The sequence below is a fragment of the Toxorhynchites rutilus genome, chromosome 1, assembly GCF_029784135.1.
Source record: "Toxorhynchites rutilus septentrionalis strain SRP chromosome 1, ASM2978413v1, whole genome shotgun sequence".
Lineage (NCBI taxonomy): Eukaryota > Metazoa > Arthropoda > Insecta > Diptera > Culicidae > Toxorhynchites > Toxorhynchites rutilus.
The window spans coordinates 78268552-78291870 of NC_073744.1; the positions used below are offsets into that span (position 1 = coordinate 78268552).

Here is a 23319-nt window from a genome sequence, read left to right on the forward strand (position 1 = left end):
GGTACTGGCAACACGGCATAAGACGTTACGGTCGAGTCTACATCGGTGGTGATTAAAACGTTGTTCTGACAGAAGACAGGAAGAAGGAAAAATCAAAAAGAACATGAGTAGTTATTGTTTCTATTCCCTGCTTTCATTGAACTAGTGAATTTTCCTTAAATTATATTCTTACTAAAGTATTCCTAAAGTTATTGGTCTTAAAATTACTTTAAATTACTTAAAGTTACTTAGGTACTAAATTACTCGAAACTTAACCTAACCTTACCTAATTATATCTTCTTCTTCTTCTTTTTGGCTTTAAGAGGGTTTAAACTTTTCAGTTCATTCGCCTCTACCTAATTATATAGAAAGTGAAATTGAAGTTTGCTGTTTGCGAAAGAATTAATTGTCTAATACTACACCGGCAAAACGAATTTTGTAAGTCTAATTAATATATTCTTATGAATTATTGTAAAACTAATTTAAAAATTAACTTACAGCTAAAGCTACGTTACAACGAAACGAGATTTGTGACTGGCTAGAAGAAATCGGTCCGAAAGACAATTTCGGAAAACATAACCCAACAAAACTTTAGAAAATTCGCACCGTCGAATTGAGAGTATGGCTAGTGCCGAGGCCAGCGCTACTCCCGCCGCTGTTGTTGAGTCCAGTTGCGTCAACTGCGACCGTCCGGACAGCTTTGACAAAGTGGTACAGTGTGACACATGTAATTCGTGGTGGCACCAATGTTGTGATGGAGTTACGGGATCTGTAGCGGAACGTCCGTGGAATTGCAGACAGTGCTCTAACGAAGTGTTGAGCATACGTACTATGTCATCGACATCGAGATCGGCTCGGATTGCACTGCAAGTCGAGAGGCTGAAGGAGCAGCGGGAGCTAGAGCGCAAATTTATAGATGATAAATACAAACTTCGGGGAGTCTCCGTAGCCACATTGGTTGCGCGTTCGCTTAGTAAGCGATCGATCGTGAGTTCAAAACTCAGGGCCCTCATTGACCATCTTTGTGTTGTTACAGAATAACTACGTCCACGCAACAATCATCAGTGATGGAGATCGATCCACGGTCGAATTAAGATCGATTCATCCATACAACTGCTCTGCTCTGCAAGACACATCGGGCTGCTGTTCTATAAATAACTCAACAATGATCAATCAACTGTCTCCGCTGTCCGGTCTAACTGGATAATGGAAGAACAGAACGAAAACTCTTACGCCTATATGGCAACTGTGTAAATGTGTACCATATGCAATGGTATAGAAGGGAATACTCTAACGCCGAAAACATGGCAACTGTGTAATGTGCTAATTATAGATATGATAAACATGTGACATGTACACGATTGAAATTCGGCTCTGTTACAGCTAAAGCTAATGAGCCTAAAATAAAAAAAGGGATAAAAAAAATACAAACTTCTGGAGGCCGGAATCGAAGATGAGGAAAACACGAGTCAGCGGTCGAGAGTAAGCAGACCAGCCAGCATCGACAGGGTAAGGAGGTGGATCGGGGAGAATGCGAGTCACATGGAAGGCGCCGTAGATCAAGCTGCCGCTGCAACATTGTCCCCCTCATCACTCAACCAAGGCGAAGCTGCCGGCATCAATACTGTCGGACCCGTCCCAACTGTACACAAGCATCAGCAGGTGTGTATCCCGCTGAGGCATCCGTCAATACCGTCGGGAAGAAATCCAATACAAGCATCGGAAGGGAAGGCCTGCAGTGTCTACTTATGGAGCACCTGGTATCGTAGGCACAGTTGGTGAGCACGTTCTACATGTGGAGAAAGCGAAACAACTGGTACGTTCATCAGTGCTGATTCCGGCGCCAGCAAATAACCAACCGTTGGGATTGCTCCCCGCGGTAAGAAACAAAGGAGCGATTCCCAAGGTACCATCCAACCAATTGTGGCCGTTGAGGAACGTATCTGAAGGTAAAAACGTCCCTAAACCCCCCGTACATCCACCACCAGGTTAGACACATCAAAGCCAACTCAAAAGGGTACCGGCGGAGTCAAATAAAGATCATGAAATACTCCATTCATTAATTAAACAATTAGAGAACATGATTAAATGTCAGTCAATGCCAATTCCTCCAAGCCATACTGCCCCTCCTGCAAGAGGTACTGTACCTAATAATCATCCACAGCCGAATGTTGCTTTGCCATTCGGTGATGTGTCGAACCCGATCTTGGGTGGGAATGAATATACACCCACCCCCTCGCAGTTAGCCGCTCGGCAAGTGATGCCGCGAGATTTGCCTCAATTCTCAGGCAATCCAACAGAATGGCCTGTGTTCATAAGCAGTTTTCAGAATTCCACGCTTGCTTGTGGATACACCCATGCGGAAAATTTATGCCGTCTTCAACGCAGCCTGAAAGGCGCGGCTTATGGAGCGGTTCAAAGTCGCCTTCTCCTCCCAGCGTCAGTTCCCCATGTCATGGATACTTTGTACCTGCTCTATGGAAGGCCTGAGCTGCTTATACAAGCGTTATTGGAGAAGGTTCGATCTGTTCCTGCACCGAAAACCGATAGACTTGAAACACTAATCGATTTCGGTATGGCAGTTCAAAGTTTGTGCGATCATCTCGAAGCAGCAAATCAACTTGCTCATTTGTCAAATCCAACCCTGTTAATGGAGCTTGTGGGGAAGCTTCCAGCCCATGTGAAAATGGAATGGGGTACATATTTACGAAATTTCCCGGAAGTGAATTTAAAAACGTTCGGCAACTTTATGTCGGATGTTGTTATATCTGCGAGTAAGGTGACCGTGTATAGTGGTATCAGTGGTAGGACTGCATCCGGTGATAAATCGAAACCGAAATATCGAGGAGCCATTAACGCACACTCTAGTGAAATGGAGGAGGTGCGAACAAAAGAGATCCTATGCTACGCCTGCAAGAAAACAGGACACCGGCTGCAAGACTGTGAAACATTTAAATCTCTAACCGTTGACGATCGTTGGAAGTGTGTACAGGCCAACAGATTGTGTCGAAACTGTCTGTGTGGTCATGGGAAGAGAAGTTGTCGTCGAACGAGCTCATGTGGAGCAAACGGCTGTCCATATCGCCACCATCCTATGCTTCACTCAACGAGAACCGGCAACGCATTCAACCGTCAACTACAACCGGCAACTGGGGAGAACCACACGCACAGGCAGATGGAGCTGCATGTATTCTTCCGTATCATTCCGGTGACGCTTTTCGGACCTAGTGGAATAGTAAATACCTTTGCTTTTTTGGACGATGAATCGTCGCTGACGTTGATTGAGAAGGAACTGGTCGAGCAACTTGGGATCGATGGGGAAAGCCGCCCATTATGTTTAATGTGGACGGGCAACGTGACCCGGAATGAAAAAGAATCACAACAGGTGTCGTTGTCGATCTCTGCGACAGGTAGTCACATGAGATATGCACTGGATGATGCTCGCACAGTTAAGGAGCTTTGTCTTCCGAGGCAAACGCTTTCGTACGGAGTACTGGAGAATAAATACGAACATCTTCGGGGACTTCCAGTTGCCAGCTATGTGGATGCTGTTCCTCGGTTACTCATAGGAATAAACAATTTAAATTTAATGGTTCCTGTGAAGGTGAAGGAAGGAAATATTCGAGAACCAGTTGCAGCGAAAACGAGACTGGGATGGTGCATATATGGAGGACATGGAAAACAGGGTTCGAGGCAAACCCTCAACTGTCATTCTTGCAGCTGTACCAACGACGAGGATCTCCACGACACGGTTAAACGTTTCTTCGATCTGGAGGAAGTCGCCATCAAGTCAACAACCATCCTCATGTCAGAGGAAGACAAGCGCGCTCAGCGGATTCTGGAAGAAACAACCGTGAGAATCGGGAATCGGTACGTAACGGGACTTTTGTGGAAGTTCGACCATATTGAATTCCCGGATAGTTACTCCATGGCCCTCCGTCGGTTACAGTGCCTCGAGAAGAGGATGGACAGAGATCCCAAATTACGCGAGAATCTCCGACTACAGCTCCTGGAATATAAGGAGAAAGGGTACATCCACCGTGCCACAGAGGCAGAATTAGCTAGCGCAGACAAACTCGGATCTGGTACCTGCCACTCGGAGTGGTGGTAAATCCACGAAAGCCTGAGAAGGTCCGTTTAATATGGGATGCTGCGGCTGAAGTGGGGGGAATATCATTAAATACCTTCCTACTAAAAGGACCAGACCAGCTGACGTCTTTGCCAGCAGTCCTGGTGCGATTCCGGCAATTCATGGTGGCTGTTTAAGCGGACATCAAAGAGATGTTCCTTCAAATACTGATGAGGTTGATGGACCGGCACTCCCTGCGGTTTCTTTGGCGTAGTGATCCTTCAAGCCCTCCAGAAATTTTCCTGATGGATGTGGTAATTTTCGGATCTGCATGTTCCCCAGCGTCCGCACAATTCGTAAAAAATAAAAATGCGAAGGAGTTCGAAGATCAATATCCCCGAGCAATAGAGGGAATCATTAACAACCACTACGTGGACGACTCACTAGAGAGCTACGCCAGCGTGGACGAAGCAGTTCGCGTTTCCGAAGAGATGCGGATGATCCATGAAAACGGAGGATTTCAGCTAAGAAATTGGTTGTCAAACAGTGAAGAAGTGTTACATCGTCTTGGAGAAAAAGAGCCCTCTGGGGGCAAGAATATAAGCCTAGACAGAAAGGAGTATGAATGAGTGCTGGGATTGCTGTGGTTAACGAAAGAGGATAAACTGTGCTTGTCCATGGAAGTACAACAACCAATTCAAAGGTTGATCAATGAAGGAGGAAGACCAACGAAGAGACAAGTACTAAAGTGCTTGATGGGGTTTTTTTGATCCGTTGGGATTATGGAGCGTATTCCTCGTCCACGGAAAATTCTCCTACAAGATGTTTGGCGAAGTGGTACCCAATGGGACGAAAAGATCAACGATGCAGCGTTCGAACGTTGGAGGAAGTGGACAAACCTGTTCCAGAATATCCGTGAGATCCGAATTCATCGATGTTACTTCGAGAATGCGACTAACGAACATTATGAAAACCTGCAGCTGCATATTTTTGTTGACGCTAGTGAGGCAGCATACTCAGCAGCAACTTACTTTCGGATTACGAAACCGGATGGACTTGTGGATTGCAGTCTGGTAGTGGCGAAGACGAAAGTGGCCCCACTGAAACCGTTATCAATACCACGATTGGAGCTGCAAGCTGCAGTACTGGGAGTTCGATTGATGCAGTTCGTCGAAGAAAGCCACACCGTGAAGGTCCAGCAACGTTTTCTCTGGAGTGATTCAGCCACCGTCTTGGCTTGGCTGCGTTCAGACCACCGGAGATATAAGCAGTTCGTTGCATGTCGTGTTGGAAAGTTACTAACCGCATCAGACGTCCACGAATGGCATTGTGTGCCATCAAAACATAATCCTGCAGATCTGGCCACTAAGTATGGTAAAGGTTCTTGTGAAGATGTATCCCGTGTTTGGTTCTAGGGACCAGGATTCCTGAAAGATCCGGAGTCGGAGTGGCCTCGCCATAGGGCCGTAACAGTATCTACTGAAGAAGAGCTGCGCCCATGCCATGCACACTGCAAAGTTTTCGTACCCGAAATGCTGTTTGAATTACAACGATTTTCTCGACTGCCCAGGCTGATAAGGTCGGCCGCATACGTCCATCGATGGTTCGCCAACCAAAGGAGAAGCGCTGTTCGTCGGATATTTGAGATCGGAAGAGCTGCTAGAGGGACAACAAATGCTGACCCGATTGACACAGTGGCAGGTCTTTGCGGACGAAATGGTGCTGCTGACACGCAACCAACAGAGCCCAGCAGCACAGCAGATACAACTGGAAAAATCGAGCAGTTTGTACAGGTTAACTCCGATGCTCGACGAATTCGGGATCCTCAGAATGGACGGACGTATCACAGCTGCTCCGAACGTGAACGAATGCGTGAAGTTTCCAATTATCCTTCCTAGGAAACACAGATTTACTTACCTTCTGTTAAACGATTACCATCGAAGATTCCGCCATCGTAATCTGGAAACGGTGGTAAATGAGGTGCGTCAGCAATTTTACATTCCACAGCTGAGAGTTGCCGTGAAGCAGGTCACGAAATCCTGTCAGTGGTGCAAAACGGTCAGAGCAGAGCTGTGTATTCCTCGGATGGCCCAATTACCAGCTGCACGGCTGGCGTCGTTTCAAAGACTGTTTACGCACACGGGCCTAGATCTTTTCGGACCACTTCTGGTTAAGATTGGCAGGAGCTATACGAAGCGGTGGATTGCAGTCTTCACCTGTCTCACAATACGTGCTGTCCACGTCGAGGTGGTGCACAGCCTCAGCACCAGATCATGCGTCGAGGCCATTCGTAGGTTCGTTGTCCGCCGTGGATCACCAGCTACGATATATTCGGATAACGGGACCAATTTCCGAGAAGCGAGCCGACTGCTGCAGGATCAGATCGAGCAACTAGCAGCCACCTTCACGAGCAGTTCAACGAAATGGATCTTCATTCCACCCGGCACTCCTCACATGGGGGGTGCATGGAAGCGCATGGTGCGCTCCATTAAAACGGCCATAGATGCTGCTTACAGCAGTCACGGGAAGCTGAACGACGAGACGTTAGCAACACTGGTAGTAGAAGCTGAAGGAATCGTAAACAGCCGTCCATTAACATATTTGCCGATTCCGTCCGAGGAGAGCGAAGCATTGGCTCCGAATCATTTTTTACTGGGAAGTTCGAGCAGAGTTCGCCTGCAAGCAGAAGCGGATGACTCTGCAGCAGACTTGCAATTGTCATTTTCACAAATCCAACTGCATCTGAATACATTCTGGAGAAGATGGTTGCGGGAGTACCTGCCGACCCTGAACAAACGCACGAAATGGTTTGGGGACGTAAGACCGGTAGCTGCAGGTGATCTGGTAGTGATCGTCGATGAGTCAACTAGGAACAAATGGGAGCGTGGTCGGATTCTTGAGGTCATCAGAGGAAGCGATGGGAGGATTCGCCAGGCTATAGTTCAAACTGCGAGGGGGTTGATTCGTAGATCTGTGAGTAAATTGGCAGTCTTGGAGGTAAATGGTGGATGTAAAACTGAGTCAGATGATCAGTGTTACGCGGGGGAGGATGTTGGTACTGGCAACACGGCATGAGACGTTACAGTCGAGTCTACATCGGTTGTGATTAAAACGTTGTTCTTACAGAAGACAGGAAGAAGGAAAAATCAAAAAGAACATGAGTAGTTATTGTTTCTATTCCCTGCTTTCATTCCTAGATAGAGCGTGCAGTCAAAAGGTGGCGTAAATTGAACTAGTGAATTTTCCTTAAACTATATTCTTACTAAAGTATTCCTAAAGTTATTGGTCTTAAAATTACTTTAAATTACTTAAAGTTACTTATTCTATACCAGTTCATGCGAATTGTAAGTACCTACGATAAAATTACTTAGGTACTAACCTTAACCTAACCTTACCTAATTATATAGAAAGTGAAATTGAAGTTTGCTGTTTGCGAATAAATTAATTGTACAATACTACACCGGCAAACCGAATTAAGTAAGTCTAATTCATATATTCTTATGAATTATTGTAAAACTAAATTAAAAATAAACTTACAGCTAAAGCTACGTTACAACGAAACGAGATTTGTGACTGGCTAGAAGAAATCGGTCCGAAAGACAATTTCGGAAAACATAACCCAACATCACTAAAATAAGTTTAAAAAAACAATTAAAATAAGTTTAAAAAAACAAATAAAATAAGTTTGGTGTCTTCCGCCTTTAATCTTTCTGTTTGAACATGCAGAATAATGCTCTTTACATCTACAATTGCCGCAATGCATTTGCATTTGCATTAAACCTTCCCTCAAGCATGGGTAACAACTTTTGTTCATACTTAGTACCGTTATTTATTATTCATAAATGCACCGTTTTGATTCGTGAACGAGTTCACTGGACATAAAAATTCGTTTATAAAAAGTGTGAACCGACAAATTATTGCGCAAAGTATAAGATTGATATAGTTCCTTGCTGTGGTGGCTGGGAGCAGACAAACGACCCCAAAGAATTAATTTGTTCTATTTCGTTGTTTGCTGCTTCGCGGTTGGAAAAATACTGGTTGCTCGTTGCTGCTAGGCCGCAACACTTAGAAAAATCCTCGGTCGAAAACTACCAAATACATTTGGTAATGCAAAATTAGTAGAATGTACAAATTTTTTGTACATATTGTCAACAAACCCGCATCCCTACCAGAGATTAGTATATTTTACTCGATAACATTAGTAGGCTTGGATATTGTCATATCTGAAAACTATTGAGAAAAGCGCGTATTAACCATTTTCATTGTTCCCATACGGCAATACGGATGTATAATAAGGATATAATACCCACTAATACACAGAAAGTAACGCAACCTCGATCCCCCTCCTCTCCCTTACTAATTTGTACACGACGCCTAATGAGCTGTTTTAAAAGCTTAAAAATGGTTTGTATGTTGCGTGCAGACATCTCTTTCTCTTTGTTTTTTTTTCTCATTTCATTTAGGATTGCACCAAAAAAAAGTCCATACGACGTCACTGGGGATCCGGCCTTGGTTCGAATGCTGGAATGCAAAGATTTTTTTGCACGACCACGCTATCCACATGGCTAATGATGCTTCAGCAGTAGTTCAGCAAATACGTAATAATATTGCACCTGATTATAAAATGAAGTTGGGAAGTGTTTTCTAGGAGTAAAAAAGGAGCGCATGAACAATATGTATCTCGGTCTGGGCCGTGTATGTGGCAAAGTATGCGGAAAGCTTATTTGTCTTTTGTTTCGCTCGCTCGTATTAATCTTATATTGCTGTACCATGTATATTATACAAATGCTTACCAGTATTTGTGATTCATGACATTTTCTGTTATGTTATGTCTCATTTAATGTTATAAATCGGGATGACAAAACATGAGCTAAAAATCAAATTTGGGTGTAGGACAGAGTTGTTGAACTTTTCTTGAGCTCAATTTTATGCCTTGAACTGAATCATATATAGTACGCTACTTATAATGATTATGCTGCTCATTTGAATGATAAGAAAATTTTGCATGGAATGTAGTTGTAAAACATTTAACTTAATGGAACCAAGTACTTTTCCAAAGTAAAGAAGAAATTTAAAATGTTGTATTTAAATGGGGTTTTATTAATTTTCCAAAAATGCATGATAAACTGGATTGTTTCTATCAATCCAAATGAAGCTCTCAAACCACTCTACAATTCCTTTCTTGAAAGCACACTGTTATCGTTCTTGTTATTTTATACTAATGTGAATATTTCGCAACATAATTTTATGCAAAATTCCCTCAAAGCAATTGAATCGTGCTAAACAGCGTACAGCGGTTTTGAATTGGAATCAGTTTAAGGTAAAAAAAAATCGGTCTCAAGGAAAGTTCAATAATTGTTTCTTTGTGCTTTTATGAATAATAAATAACGGTACTAAGTATAAACAAAAGTTGTTACCCATGCTTGAGGAAAGGTTTAATGCAAATGCATTGCGGCAATTGTAGATGTAAAGAGCATTATTCTGCATGTTCAAACAGAAAGATTAAAGACGGAAGACACCAAACTACTTATTTTAGTGATATACGCGAAAACCAGGGCTGCATTTTAGGGACTGATTCGAAAGATATCACACGAAGAAAAATGTTTACACATAATCTTTATATGAAAGTAACACATTGAAACACATGTTCAGTAAATGCTTATCTGAAGTTAACAAAAAAAATTAATCATGTTCATCTTTCATAATCTGACAAGTTATGAATATACCGCTTATAATCTCACAAAGTAATACATCACTGCTTTTTCAAGTAAAAATAATTACGACCAGTACGATACCCATGTTTAAATTTAATACGACCGCAAAGGATTAAGAATCAGAGTGATGCAGAACGTGAACGTGTTCAATCGTGTTTTCCCACAACAATATCGGCAGTGATAATTTAGAAGAGTAAAATAAATGACTGCATGTGGTTTATGCTTCATTCTTGCGCATAGTGTTTTCATTCATGTTCAAACTTTTTCCCAAAGTGTTTACGCTGTGACGTTTACAAGTTCAAGCGTCCATTTGGCACGTTTCCCCCAGTGAAACGGCGCACCATCCGACCAGAGCCTCCGCTCTCGAGACTATCGAATTAACAATGAGTTTTTCAACATTCAACATTATAAAAGAGCCTATCTTCTATATATATATATATATATATATATATATATATATATATATATATATATATATATATATATATATATATATATATATATATATATATATATATATATATATATATATATATATATATATATATATATATATATAAACTAGCTGACCCGGCAAACGTTGTTCTGCCATATAAATTACTTCTAGTGAATATTTTGACTATTGAATAAAAATTAACTAATGTATTGCAATACATGTGTGTTCAAATGTTTCAACGATCTATAAAATTAATTGATTATGATCGATGAAGGATAGATTCCACGTGGATATCGAGCAGATACGTGAAGATTTGACCGTGTATTGCATTGGACCGTGGGAACTTCCCGAACCTGAGTGTGATGTAGAGATGGAGATCTATGATGTACAGAGAAATGGACCGGATCGATCGGATCTCAGGATTCGTCTTTTGCATTCAGAAATCTGATCATTCGTGCTATGAAATGTAGCAACCTTGCCTCTGCGCAAAATAAACTTCAAAATAAGTAATCCGTATTCGTAGAGCAATTTAATCTGTATCAAATAAGCAGACACGAAAATAATTTTAAATTGCTTAAATTTGGATGAAAATTATTACTTGATGTTGTTTAAATACTTAGAAAACAGTCCGAACCTAACGATTTTTCCATAAATCTTGTATACATCCAGCAACATGTTGGACGGAATACGTGTAATTTTGTAATAGAGCCCATTAAAGACTGAATTTCTTTTGTTTGAACACACGTGCTGTCGTTTGAGCAAAGGCTGTGTAGGTGTTACTCATGATAGCGTCTCGCTATCATTCCTCGAACCGCTTCTGTCGATTGTCTCATAGGAATCGCAGTCGTTCGCTCTCTACCTTTGCGAATATGTATACCATGGATTATTGACACAGCTCAAGACATCCTAGAATGACGTTGTCCTGACTGCGCCAATTCATTAAACGACACACATAAGAATCCATCGAGGGCACTCTTTTGTTTGTTTCGTCTCCTCCAACCACATAATATTAAAATATTAATTTAAAATGAGTGATGATGTTCCTAATAATTAAAGTAACTGTGCTCTTCAATCGGTTTTTTATCAGAATTGACGACAATAGCGTGACTGTTATTTTGCATTCCGAGCATGGGTGTGATTAGAATAATTTCAATAATTCATTGTGCTCATCCAAAAAGGCTTCCAGCTCGCCGGCGATATTCCTAGATTTAGTCGAATTAAGGTTACTTGCGTATGTGTAGGGTGAGATTCGATGAAGAGGACGAAGTGCCATCTGGCATTAAACAACGTAAATAAATTCGTCCTGTTTAAAAACGAACAACGAATCAATTATTTGGTATCGTTTATATAAAAATACATATATCGCGATAAAAAAGAAGATGAGGGAGAAAATTGGTTATAGATGGTTATAAGTTTTTTTTCAAGCCAAATTTATGCAAAAAAAAAATACGAAAACAAAGTTATTCAGATTTTATTTGCATGGGACAACCCTAATCGGTATCAAATATAAAGTAATAGGTATCCTAGCGGTATCATATATAGTTTACGACCTATTTTCATACCTACCAAGTTTTTTGAGTATAAAATCATTCGAGTCGGTCGAGCCGTTTCGGAGGAGTTTGACCACGAACATCGTGACACGAGAATTTTATATATAAGATGGAGTGACGTCTGTCTGATTCTTATGGACTCGGAAACTACTGAACAGATCGACATGAAAATTGGTATGTAGGGGTTTTTGAGGTCGGGGAAGGTTCTTATGATAGTTTGAGACCCCTCCCCCCTCTCTAAGGGGGGCTTCATACAAACGAAACACAAATTTATGCATTATTCGAGAATTAATCAAACAAATAAAACGAAATTTGGCATGTGGAGATTTAAGGGTGCAATAAATGATTATATGGTTGTTAAATACTACACCCTCTCTCTAAGGAGGAGCTGCCATACAAATGAAACACAAACTTCTGCATAACTCGAGAACTGATCAAGCAAATGGAGCCAAATTGGGTATGTGAGGGTTTTTATGTACGAGAAATTTTTCTATGTTGTTATGACGCACCTTCCTCCTCTGGAATGGAGAGGGGTCCCATAAAAATAATACACATATTTCAACCAAGCATATTCCAACCAAACATGGCAATTGAAAATTTTCGGGAAACTCTGAAGGAAAATGGGGAAATTCGGAAAATTCAATTCGCATATGTTCTACAATTACATATTGCCAAGCGTTTTAGTCCATTTGATGTTTGCGGAAAACGTGGATGTGATAACGAAAAATAAATTTTGGGCGGGCCGGGTCAACTAGTTTAATATAAAAAAAAAATTAAATATTTGTTTTAAATATCTCGAGAACGGTTGCATTTAGAAGGTGATTACTAATGTTTTTTTTTTGTTTCAAATCACATCAGGATTCATAATTTGTGGCTAAAAATGATTGTTAACATACCAAAATTCGAAGTTTCGAAAATTCATTCTTCAAAGTTTTTCAAAAATCGTGGACTTATTTGTTAGATTTTCTACATGATTTTTATTTCATATGAAAAAATAAAAATAAAATAATACATATTTTACATATTGCAAATGAATTTTTTTTGTAAATAAAAAAGAGTACTATAACTCTTTCTAAGGCACTATTTCGGTACGACTCGTAGTTTTTGAGATATGAATTATCAAAGATTTCTCTTACTAAAATCGATTCGTCCTTTTCAAAAGTTACACTTGAATCAACAAATTCCCAGTTGCTGTGGAAAAATCATATTTCCTCCAACCCAAACGGAATACAATCTTTTATTCGATTCAAAAATACATATTTTGAAATCCGCATTTTTAGGTCAATTTCATTTGGAATTACACTATTGATTCCTAGAAATTGACGAAATTAAAATTCTTTGAAAATACTTTGGCCATTCACACATGTTTACGTGAGATATTTTTAACATACAGATTTCACTGAAGATGTTCAATGATTTGAGAGAAAAAATATAATCGTTCGACTGGGCAGCACTCTCAGACGGCTCACTCCGTTTATTGATGATAAACGGAGAGTTTTGAAATTCTTGAATATGTAACAGATTTTATTTAATTTTGAATGTACAGGTGATTGTATTTAAAAAAATGTATTTTCCCTGTCCACGTGGACTCACGCTAAACCCCCTCTTCGTGGACAAGCGTAGACATTTTTTTAACCCCTACCCCCCTAAGGTTGTCCACGTGATATGTGGACAGCCCCTAATTAAATAGCGTCATAGCCTCTCACAATCTTCAGTTCACTTGCAAATTGACAGTGGTTCATAGTGCATTAGGAATCGTTCTTTCAAGTCCTGCAGATCCCTATCAGACTATGGTCACTAATTGGCAGTCCAAATGGTTCGAAGATGATCGTTATCGGTTCAACAGACTGGGATCTGCTTGTAACTGCTTCCGTTTCATATCTGATCAGTATTCTTTAGACGCAGTCTCAGAGACTCTTTAACTCGAATGCAACTGAGCTGACGCAAATAAACTAATTTGGAAAAAAACAATATTTCGATTGGTATACTGAAGCTAATTTGATGAAACCGTAATGTAATACCTAACAAATTATGATGGGAATAACACTAAAAAGTTGAATAATAAAATTTTCAATTCTTCAGATGTCAATTTAAGGATCCTCCCGGTGATAATACATTCAAACATCCAATCACTTCAAATTCAATCAATTCGAATACTTTACATCACCGATTGCAATCAAAACAAACAAACCGATCGTCCGCCATCAGAGTGTCCGTTTAGGTTCGTTCGTTAATTGAAAACAAAGCGCATCAGCATCCGACTTAGTCCTATAAATAATACGTGCCGCGCAGTCCGTACCCCGCCAAACAAATCACGAAATAATCACATCGCACATCCACTGGCAAAGTGTTGCCGATTCATTATCAATCTGCTCACCTCCCAAATGTGTGTTGGGATCAAGCATCTGTTTGGCCTTTAGAGGTCACCGCAATCGAACAGCAGCGAAAGATTCCGGCACTTGCTGTCTGTACTAAGTCAGTAGGAAATACGTGCTTCTAACGCCAGGATGGTCATCAGAATAGCTCTTATTCAGCTGAGGGTATTCGAATCGAAGGAGAAAACCCTGCATAATGCGGTGGATCTGATTCGTATCGCCAAGAAGGAGAAGGAGGCGAATGTCGTCGTTCTGCCGGAGAGTTTCAATTGTCCCTACAGCAGGAAGAAATTGGAGATGAGCGCCGAGGAGATTCCTTTTGGCGAAACTTGCCAGGCGCTCAGTAAGGCTGCGAGAGATTTTGGAGTTCACATCGTCGGCGGCTCGATCGTGGAATCATGCTGTGGGCAGATGTACAGCACGTGCACAGTCTGGGGTCCGGAGGGCGAACTGGTTGTCAAACATCGTAAGGTATGTTGGGAATGGTTATGGACCAATTTTCAAAGTATGATATGAACTGTTTCGTTCGTCCAGGTACATCTATGTGATGCAAACATTCCAGGAAAGCTGACAGTTGAGGAGTCCAAATTATTTTCCCCGGGACAGAGCTATACGACATTCTATGTGGGAGAAACCAAGATCGGGCTGGGAATATGTTGGGACGTGCGCTTTCCGGAATTCACGGCTGCCTATCGCCAACTGGGTTGCGACTTGTTGATCTGTCCGGCTGTTTGTGATGTCTATACCGGCGAAATGCACTATGAACTACTCGCCAAAGCACGCGCACTCGACAATCAAATGTTTGTCGCTCTCTGCTCACCTGCCAGGGATCCCCACGCCGAGCTGGTTGCCTACGGACACTCGATAGTTGTGGACCCATGGGGAAAAGTACTCCAGAAAGGAACCGAATTCCAAGAGATCATAACGGCGGATTTGATTCTCAAGACTTTACCAGAGGCACGCGAACAGATACCTGTGCTGAAGCAGAAACGATCCGATATGTATGAATTGGTAGTTAAGAAATGATTGTGATAATTATGTTTTCGTGTTGCGATAATAAAAAGCAATGTTGTTATAATTTAAGTGTATTCAACTGATAGCGCACAGTTCGGTGTTCCATAATATGTTAAAACTAGCATTGCTGGGTAATTATTGACACAGTTTATAGACTGTTGGTTCGAGATGTTAGAAATGTTTAGGTTTCTATCAATCATAGCTTATCAAAACTATAATAGAAATGTAGAAGAATTTTTTCTCGCGCTTTCTGTGTAAAATTCGATATTTGAGAATCATACTCCCGAGTTGTTGTTTACAGACTTTTCTTATCATTCGGCTTGAAAATATATATAAATGATACATGTTCTTTTTTATAGAAACAACAGAAGCGACAATGTAGGCAAGTATTTTTTTCGTAAGTCAACATCTACCGATGCGGAAGAGATTAATCTTATTTTGTCGCACGCTTCGGTTATGAGAGAGTTAGCGACTAAGCACAACTCAACCAATATTTGTCGTATTGCCGAATTCGAGACAAACTCAAATACAGACACTTAGAAATACATTTTAATGGCTCATCAAACTCGAAGGCTTAGAGATGAGATGATTAGTAATATCAGTCGAATCATTTGGTGCAAGTTAGAATACAGAGTCGAACAAATCGCACAAGCAGCAACTTGGAGCTTCACATCGCTGCATTGTTGTAAATATATTTTCACATTCCACAAAGCATGAAAAATTCGCCATCCCTTCAAAGGTTAACCAAAGAGCCATCTGTGTTTTTGTTTATGTAGAAACGTTTAGTCGAGAAACCATACCCGCAATCGCGCACTCTGGTGGCGTAGCGTAAAGCATCCAACATACACAATCAGCGTTGCCAATGTTCCAGTTTAAACTGGATTCTTCCAGTTTTTTTTCCTCGATCCAGTCATCCAGTTGAACCCTAAAATCTTCCAGTTTTTTGGAATATCGTCCAGTTTTATCCAGCTTTTATATGTGTGCTCTAGTTTTATCCTTTTTATGTAAAATAAATTTACAATGATATATATTATCTCTCCCTCCACCTACCTATTTCTTGAGCATTTTTTTGACATTTATCGTTGGACCTTGGATCGATCTCTCTTTTCTTACATAGTCAACTCAGTATTGCTTATATTTCCGAATTCAATACGGTTAGCACGCAGTGCGTGTAGTGAAAATATACTGTTTTACAGTCGTGTTTCATGTACCTCATGGACTTCTGCGACGGGCGAGGTTGTTATTTTGTTCTTTCCATTTCGTTCAATTCGTCGGCGTTTTGTCGAAAATGCTAAAACGAAGAGCAAACCGAATGCTGGAAACTTATCAAACTACTTCAAAAACAGGCTATCATTCAATTTCTATCTTATTTAACAGCCTACCCAATGAGCTACACTTTGTTTCAATTTATATAAATTTCAGATGTTGTAAGTCCTCCAAACCATTCTGAAGTTCAACCCTATTGATCTACCATAAGAGGTAATATTTAAGGATACCCCATTTTGATTTGGGTTGGACAAGTTTTATATAAGAAGTAAATTGCCAATGAATAATACCAAAAAAAATGAGAGAAATAGCTTCTCAATACCAAAACTTGGTAATTTCAATATCAAAGTAATATTTGAGCAGTGTTGTTTTGGCATTGAATGTGTTCATTTGAATATTGATATAAAATTATGGGATGTTGCTTATGGTATTTTTCTTTGGTATTTTACCTCGTATCTTATGCTAATCCGTACCTTTTTGAAGTAACTATTCGCAGTTTTGCGACGATCTTTTATCAAAGATTTTATGGATATGAAGCGATAAATGCGAGACTCTTCAATTTTTGCCCAAATAAAACCGTCCCACAAACATCGTTTCACAGTAATTACAGTTACAGTTTTATGAACTATATATAATTACTACCCGAAGCTTCAAAAAAAATTTTATTTCTTTAGCATTGGAATGGATAAAAAAATAATTTTATATAAATCATAGCCAATCTTCTTAAAATAAAAAAATTAGTGGGTTATATCTATGATATAACCGCAAGGTTCACGTGGAACTACCTTAGCTGAGCAATCATTCGTTTGTATTGATTAAATTCTTGATTGAATGAAACAGTTTCCAAATTCAATTGAGTTCAATATATTTGCTCTGTGAGTGAAAAAAATGAACAAATGCCGTGTAAAGTCAATTCATTTATTGTGATTGATTGTTCTTCGTTACAAGTAAATTTAATGACGGACCTTTTACGTTTGGTATGATGACTAGAACAAAATATATGTACGGAAGAATTATCAAACGTTTGATGAACCAGCCTAAGGCTGAAAATCTTTCCAATAAAGACAAAAAAAATTATCAAACGATTATTTTATTTTACATTTCCCTCTGAAGTTTACATCCCAAAAGTGTACATACTTCTCGAATCTCGAATTTGCTTGAAACTGGGAAGTTCATTCGCTTCTAGTGGCTGCACGATTTTCCCAGGTTCCTAAGTTTAGAAGATCATGTTAGGACAGACATATTCCACTCTGCACAAAGGCAAGCGAGGACAAAAGTACTCGCAGTTTGCATTTATTTGCAGAGCCGATTTCCCCAGAAACCACGGTTTTGAAGTCTGTGTTAGGGAAACACATTTCAATCGGAACAAAAATACCCCCGATTTGTATGAATTCGCAATGACGATTTCCCCACGCTTCATGGATTTGAAGTCTGTGTTAGGGAAACACATTCCAGTCGGAACAAAATACGATGCAGTTAGGGCGTTTAGATAACGCCTAATATTTTACAGTTATTCAAATGTTTATCTAATGAAAAACAACATTTTGTTAGTTGCGATAGTTGCGTAGAAATATTCCCTATCAAGTGATGCAAAGATTCCAATTTTATACAATAATTATTTTTATTCAATGAATTTCAATATTTTTTTTTTCGATCACTTCACGAAAATTCTCCATTTCGAGAGCTTATTTCTAAGTCATTTCTTGATAAGTTTACGAGATGTCGATATATATTGCAATCGATTTGAACACTCCCTATTAATCTAATACTGTATAGACAATCATAAAATTGCCTATAGTTCGTTTTTGACGTAGGACTACGTCTAACCGGAAGATATAAGGGGGTGAAATGGAAATCTAGGCACTGAACAAGTAGGAAAAAATGCAAGATTTGGAACGCTTATAACTCGAGCATTTCTCAATAGATGGCAAAGGTATATCTCTACGCATCTATCATAACGAATAACATTTCATTTTTCTTGAGATAAATAATTGAATAATTGTGAAATATCAAGCATTGTCCAAATGCACTATGTGCCCATTTTTGATTGGTCCATTTTGTGCTCCTCAAATAGTACCGACCAAAACGGGCAACCAGAGCAGCAGCGAAATAGAATGAAGCACGATTGGAAAGGAAAAAGAAAAAATATGAACGAAACATTGGTCGCAGTCTCACACATGCGTAATTCTCGAGCCAACCAGTCAGCCTCAAAATCCCCGCTCCGCTGCCGTAACGATCATTCTCATTCAAACCGTACACCACATCGGTTCGCATCACAACACATCAACAAACCAACCCAAGCAGCCATGTCTGGACATGGTAAAGGAGGAAAAGTGAAGGGAAAGGCAAAATCCCGCTCGAACCGTGTTGATCTGGAGTACCCCGCAAGGGTAGCTAGGCCGAGCGCATTAGTATCAGTGCACCAGTCCACCTAGCCGGCGTTATATAGTTTCGGCCGCCGAAGTGATCGAGTTAGCTGGTAAAGCTGCTCGCGACGATAAGAAAACCCGCATTCGGAACAGAACACATTCGGTTCTGTGGACATCAAGACAACAGGCAGTTGCAGCGAGTGGCGAGTGGCAAACGCAATCGCAAAACGGCATCAGGTAGCAGAAGAAAAAAGTTTGTTCTTTATACAAACTGCTTTGGTGGCAAATCCAGAACAAGGCGGCATCGAGGGTGTTCGAAAATGGTTTTTTTTCAAAACCACGAGAACTAAGTTTTCTAAATTGGAACCATTCCATAAAACACGGGCTTTTCAGGGCCATTAAACCTTCCAAAAAAGAGTTTAGGAAATACAGTTCAATGCTTTCTAAAACAAATGGTCGTGATGGACGTACATGGGGATCAAAGACAATGTAAAGATGTATTCCATGTACGGGGCTAGGTGGTGAGCCTTCATAAAAAACGCAAAAACACAACGCCAAAGGTTCTTTTCAGAACCACCAACATGTTCATAAAGAGTAAACAGTAAACTAATCCATTTTTCAGGTAGATAGGTAGGTATTCAGGTAGGAGAAGAAAATAAAACAACATTTTTAAAATATATATTTAGCAAAAGCTGTCCCCTTTGTATAGTCCTACGTCACTCCGGTTATGTCACCGACATTACCCACCCGTCTTTTTTTCATAAATCAAATTGTTACTCTATGTACACTCTGTCCAACTTCTATAGGACCAGGTGATGATCTTGCTGTTTTGTGTCATTGTAAACAAACAATGCTTCAATTTATATTCTAGTGTGTAGGTATTGGTGACTACCCAGCAAACATTAAATCGCATAACAAGCGTATATATAACATCATATGCCCTAAAATTTGGTTGGCATATAATGCGCCTAACTGGCATATGCATGCAAAAGTGGAGGCAATATACATACATGGCAAATGCTTACCGAATTTGTTTGGATGAATATGCAACTTTGACCGGCTATAATAGCGATTATGTTGAAATTGATATGTGATCTAATATGAATATATTCATGAATTGTCAAAGCACCAAATACGACTTTTGCCATACTCATATACGATTTATTACAGACATAGAAAAAAAACAAATGGCGCAAAATATTTTCGTGAAATGTTTATTATAGCCTCACGAATCGCCATTTTTATATATGAGTATTTATTTTTTTAGAAATAATAATTGTTTGATTGACTTGTGTTGGAATATGAATGTTTAAAATGGCACAGATTGTTGTGTGGTGAAAACTGCTCCGATGTGAGTTCGAACTCCGGTCGTCTGGATTATCATCCACCAGCTATCTCGCGAGGCTATCTGAAATTTAATTAAGCAGCGGTTAAAACTTTCGAGTGCATCAGTATTTCATTGACATTTCAATATGATGTAATACAGTAATTTACATTTAATGCGACATTTTTTTAATTGGACATACCTGTAATGCGACACGTTTAATTGGACATGTTTACATCTAATTGGACAGAGGTGAATCCGCACTGACAGTGGTTAGTGTCGACGTCTGGTGGCGACTTTCAATTTGGGACAAAACTCGATAGTGTAATCTATATCAGATTAGAAGGCACGTAGCCAGTTTTGAAATAATAAAATTTGAATGAAAATTTGTACACCATGTTAATTAATTACTTGAAACACGTATTTTTGATTCTTATTTAATCGATTGTCTATACACTTCTGATATTTTGACTGAAGCCTTTCATTATATATAATATAAAATTGTTCTCAAACACGATTTTCGTATGAGGTTTTTTTACCCCATGTAAAAAAAGTGTATTTCATTTAAATAGAATACTAATTTGATACGAATAAGATAATTTTTATTCATAATTTTAATTTTGAAAACGTGTTCATTCCGCCTGAAAATTAATTACTATCTTGGACGCTCCCAAAATCATGAAACGAAGCTCAGTGCCGTCAACGCGAATATCAACAAACACAGCACAAACGAAAAACAGAATGTGAAAAACAAGTTAGAACCAGAGAAGAAAAACATCAAAATGGACTCAGAATAACATTTTGATAAATCGTGGTGAGAGTGTTCTACAAGTGGCTGACGAAACGGGCCTTCCACGGTCGATAGTTTACGGAATCGAGAAGCAAGAAATAGCATTGCGGTATTGCAAGGCGTTGGTCAACTAAACTATCCCCTGATTTCGAGATAATAATAGGAAATATAAAGGTAGAGAAACCAGATGCCGAAATCGACACAACTATCGTTAAGGAAGAATATGATGTGAAACTTAAAAATACGAATGCAATCACTCAGCCCATGGCGCCGAAGAAATTAACCAAGAACATTCATAAACTTATCAAAAAAGGTTTAGATGGATATTTTAACGTTATTTCCGCATGTTCTTATCTATATTAATTAATTGCAGCCTCAAAACACAAATCTCATTTACGATATGGATTAAAGGATGTTCAAGTGCGTCCGCGGAATAATGAAACAGGGAAAGCAATGTGTATATTGTGTGTTGAAATGGAGGTTGCAATTTATAAAAAAGTTGAATAAAGTCAAATATCTAATCGGAAGTCTCTAATTCGCATCTCAATTTTTACAGGATTGTCATTTTCGCTGCAGAAAAGTGGAAATCATGTGTCACTTGCCATCTGTTTGTGAGAAACGCAATATCCCATATTGCTATACGCCGAGTCGGAAGACTTGGGAGCAGCAGTGGGTGCGAAATGAGGCACAGTCGCAATACTAATCCGAGAGCAGCCCAATTATCAGGAACAGTTCGATAAACTAAAAGTGAAGAATCAATGCCGTCAACACGAATATACCATTGTGCGAGTTTTTACAACACGATAAATTTTTAGGAGTATTTTCAACCATTTTTCCAATCAAAACAATTTATGGTGTTACAACCAATCATTTTGTATTTTTGTTATCATGCCATATACTTAATTAAAATTCACTATTGTTATTCGTCAAGAAGGCGAATAATTTCATTTTCATATTCGTTTTTCATTTTTCGGCTTCCACTAATTTACGGTCATCACCAACAGCAATAAGAACATTTTTGAGTACATCCATGATGCTGATAGCCTACTTATAATCATTGCGTTTTTCGGATTGACTGCTCCAAGAGTACATATAACCGAAGTACTAAGATCACACTCAGCACTTTCGTTAGTATCGCAATCTTGCTCTTCATGGTCGGCCTCGAAAAAGTCACCACCAGAGGCAATATACTTGGCCAATTGCTCGTCGGTATATATTTGCGCTACATCTATGTTGTCTGAGTTGCTTAGCCACTCTTGAACTTCTTCTTCGGTCAGTTCGTAGTTTGGATCAACGAGTTGCACTACTTTAGAAAGCAACACACGGGGGTCACTTGTTGGTGAAGAAATTGTGAAATCGTTGAACGAGTTATAGTTTTGATCTTGACTTAAGAGATTGCGCCAACAGTTAGCAATCGTTTCTGGAGTTACAGTGGCCCACGCATCAGTCGCTAGTTGAATAGCATCATAAAGGCTAAATGATTTGATAACTTCTGTAACTGGGCGATCGCTGTCAGTTTCTAACAGAACACGGCGCAGAAAATTCGATTTATAGATAACTAAAAAATAAAAATAATATTCACTAACTTGGACTCGAAAATGTAATGACATTATTACCCTTAAAAGCATTGATGATTCCTTGATCCATAGGCTGAAGAAAGCTTGTCACATTTGGAGGAAGAAAGATCACCTGAATTTCTGCGTCATCCACTTGAAACTTATCTTTACTGCAATGTGCGGTGCAATTATCTAGAATTAGAAGCGCATTAGTCGGTCTATTCTGTGCAGCTGCCTTCCGTTTGATCTCAGGAACGAAAACGGAGTAGGACCAATCAGTAAACGTCGCACTAGTTTGCCACGCTTTCTTATTTGAAAAATAGTGTATCCCATCAGGCACGCCTTGCGTTTTCAAGCACCTAGGATTTGATGCGCGGCCAAGCACTTGTAAGGGTAATTTGTGGCTACCACTTGCATTGCTGCAAGGTGTAATTGTCAGTCTCTCCTTCAACGACTTGCGTCCGGGTGCAGTTTTTTCGCTAGAACTAACCAATGACTTTGTAGGCAAGGCTTTCACAGACTATGTTCTTATCTTTGATGGTGAGGACATTATACTGTCGTCTCTTGTATTCCACTGGACGGTCATTTTGATCAGGCTTGCTGTTAGCTTCGCTGACGGTGATTTGTTCTAAAGCAATAGAACAGCTCGAATGAATGTTGGCCGGTAGTAGATCTTCTAAATGTTCATCTAAATATTCTCCTTGCATGTATCCTTCACCAATGTCTACGAAAATTGAGTCCATTTTGCTGTTTTTCTTTTCTGGTTCTAACTTGTTTTTCACATTCTGTTTTTCGTTTGTGCTGTGTTTGTTGATATTCGCGTTGACGGCACTGAGCTTTGTTCCACGATTTCGGGAGCGTCGAAGATAGTAAATAA

The 23319-nt window shown here is 39.7% G+C and overlaps 3 protein-coding genes and 1 long non-coding RNA gene across 4 annotated transcripts; 3 read left to right on the plus strand and 1 right to left on the minus strand.

Annotated features, from left to right (window-relative positions):
- Positions 1–5764: 5764 nt before the first annotated feature.
- On the plus strand, positions 5765–7123 carry LOC129761092 (uncharacterized). The gene has a single exon (XM_055758795.1). The coding sequence runs from the start codon at positions 5765–5767 to the stop codon at positions 7121–7123; it is 1359 nt and encodes a 452-aa protein (XP_055614770.1).
- A 6445-nt stretch (positions 7124–13568) lies between these two features.
- Positions 13569–15201, plus strand: LOC129776274 (omega-amidase NIT2-like). The gene is made up of 3 exons (XM_055781826.1): positions 13569–13762; positions 13831–14594; positions 14658–15201. The coding sequence occupies exons 2-3, from the start codon at positions 14256–14258 to the stop codon at positions 15147–15149; spliced, it is 831 nt and encodes a 276-aa protein (XP_055637801.1). The 5' UTR covers positions 13569–13762; positions 13831–14255; the 3' UTR covers positions 15150–15201.
- Positions 15202–20716: 5515 nt separating this feature from the next.
- LOC129773045 (uncharacterized) lies at positions 20717–21558 on the plus strand. Its single transcript, XR_008742661.1, has 3 exons — positions 20717–21199; positions 21260–21384; positions 21443–21558. It is a non-coding gene; the product is annotated as an uncharacterized LOC129773045 (long non-coding RNA).
- Positions 21559–21782: 224 nt separating this feature from the next.
- Positions 21783–23319, minus strand: LOC129773038 (tigger transposable element-derived protein 6-like). The gene is made up of 2 exons (XM_055776592.1): positions 22503–23319; positions 21783–22444 (listed from the first exon to the last, which is right to left on the minus strand). Exons 1-2 carry the CDS (start codon positions 22531–22533, stop codon positions 21867–21869), a joined length of 609 nt encoding a protein of 202 aa, XP_055632567.1. The 5' UTR covers positions 22534–23319; the 3' UTR covers positions 21783–21866.

Bases quoted from the DNA above. Each gene is read 5' to 3' on its own strand.
- LOC129773038 (XM_055776592.1), bottom strand. From the start codon at position 22,533: ATGGATCAAGGAATCATCAATGCTTTTAAGG. The intron at 22,445-22,502 runs GTAATAATGTCA...TTTATTTTTTAG, and splicing joins AATCATCAATGCTTTTAAGG to TTATCTATAAATCGAATTTT.
- LOC129761092 (XM_055758795.1), top strand. From the start codon at position 5,765: ATGGTGCTGCTGACACGCAACCAACAGAGCCCAGCAGCACAGCAGATA.
- LOC129776274 (XM_055781826.1), top strand. From the start codon at position 14,256: ATGGTCATCAGAATAGCTCTTATTCAGCTGAGGGTATTCGAATCGAAG. The intron at 14,595-14,657 runs GTATGTTGGGAA...TCGTTCGTCCAG, and splicing joins TGGTTGTCAAACATCGTAAG to GTACATCTATGTGATGCAAA.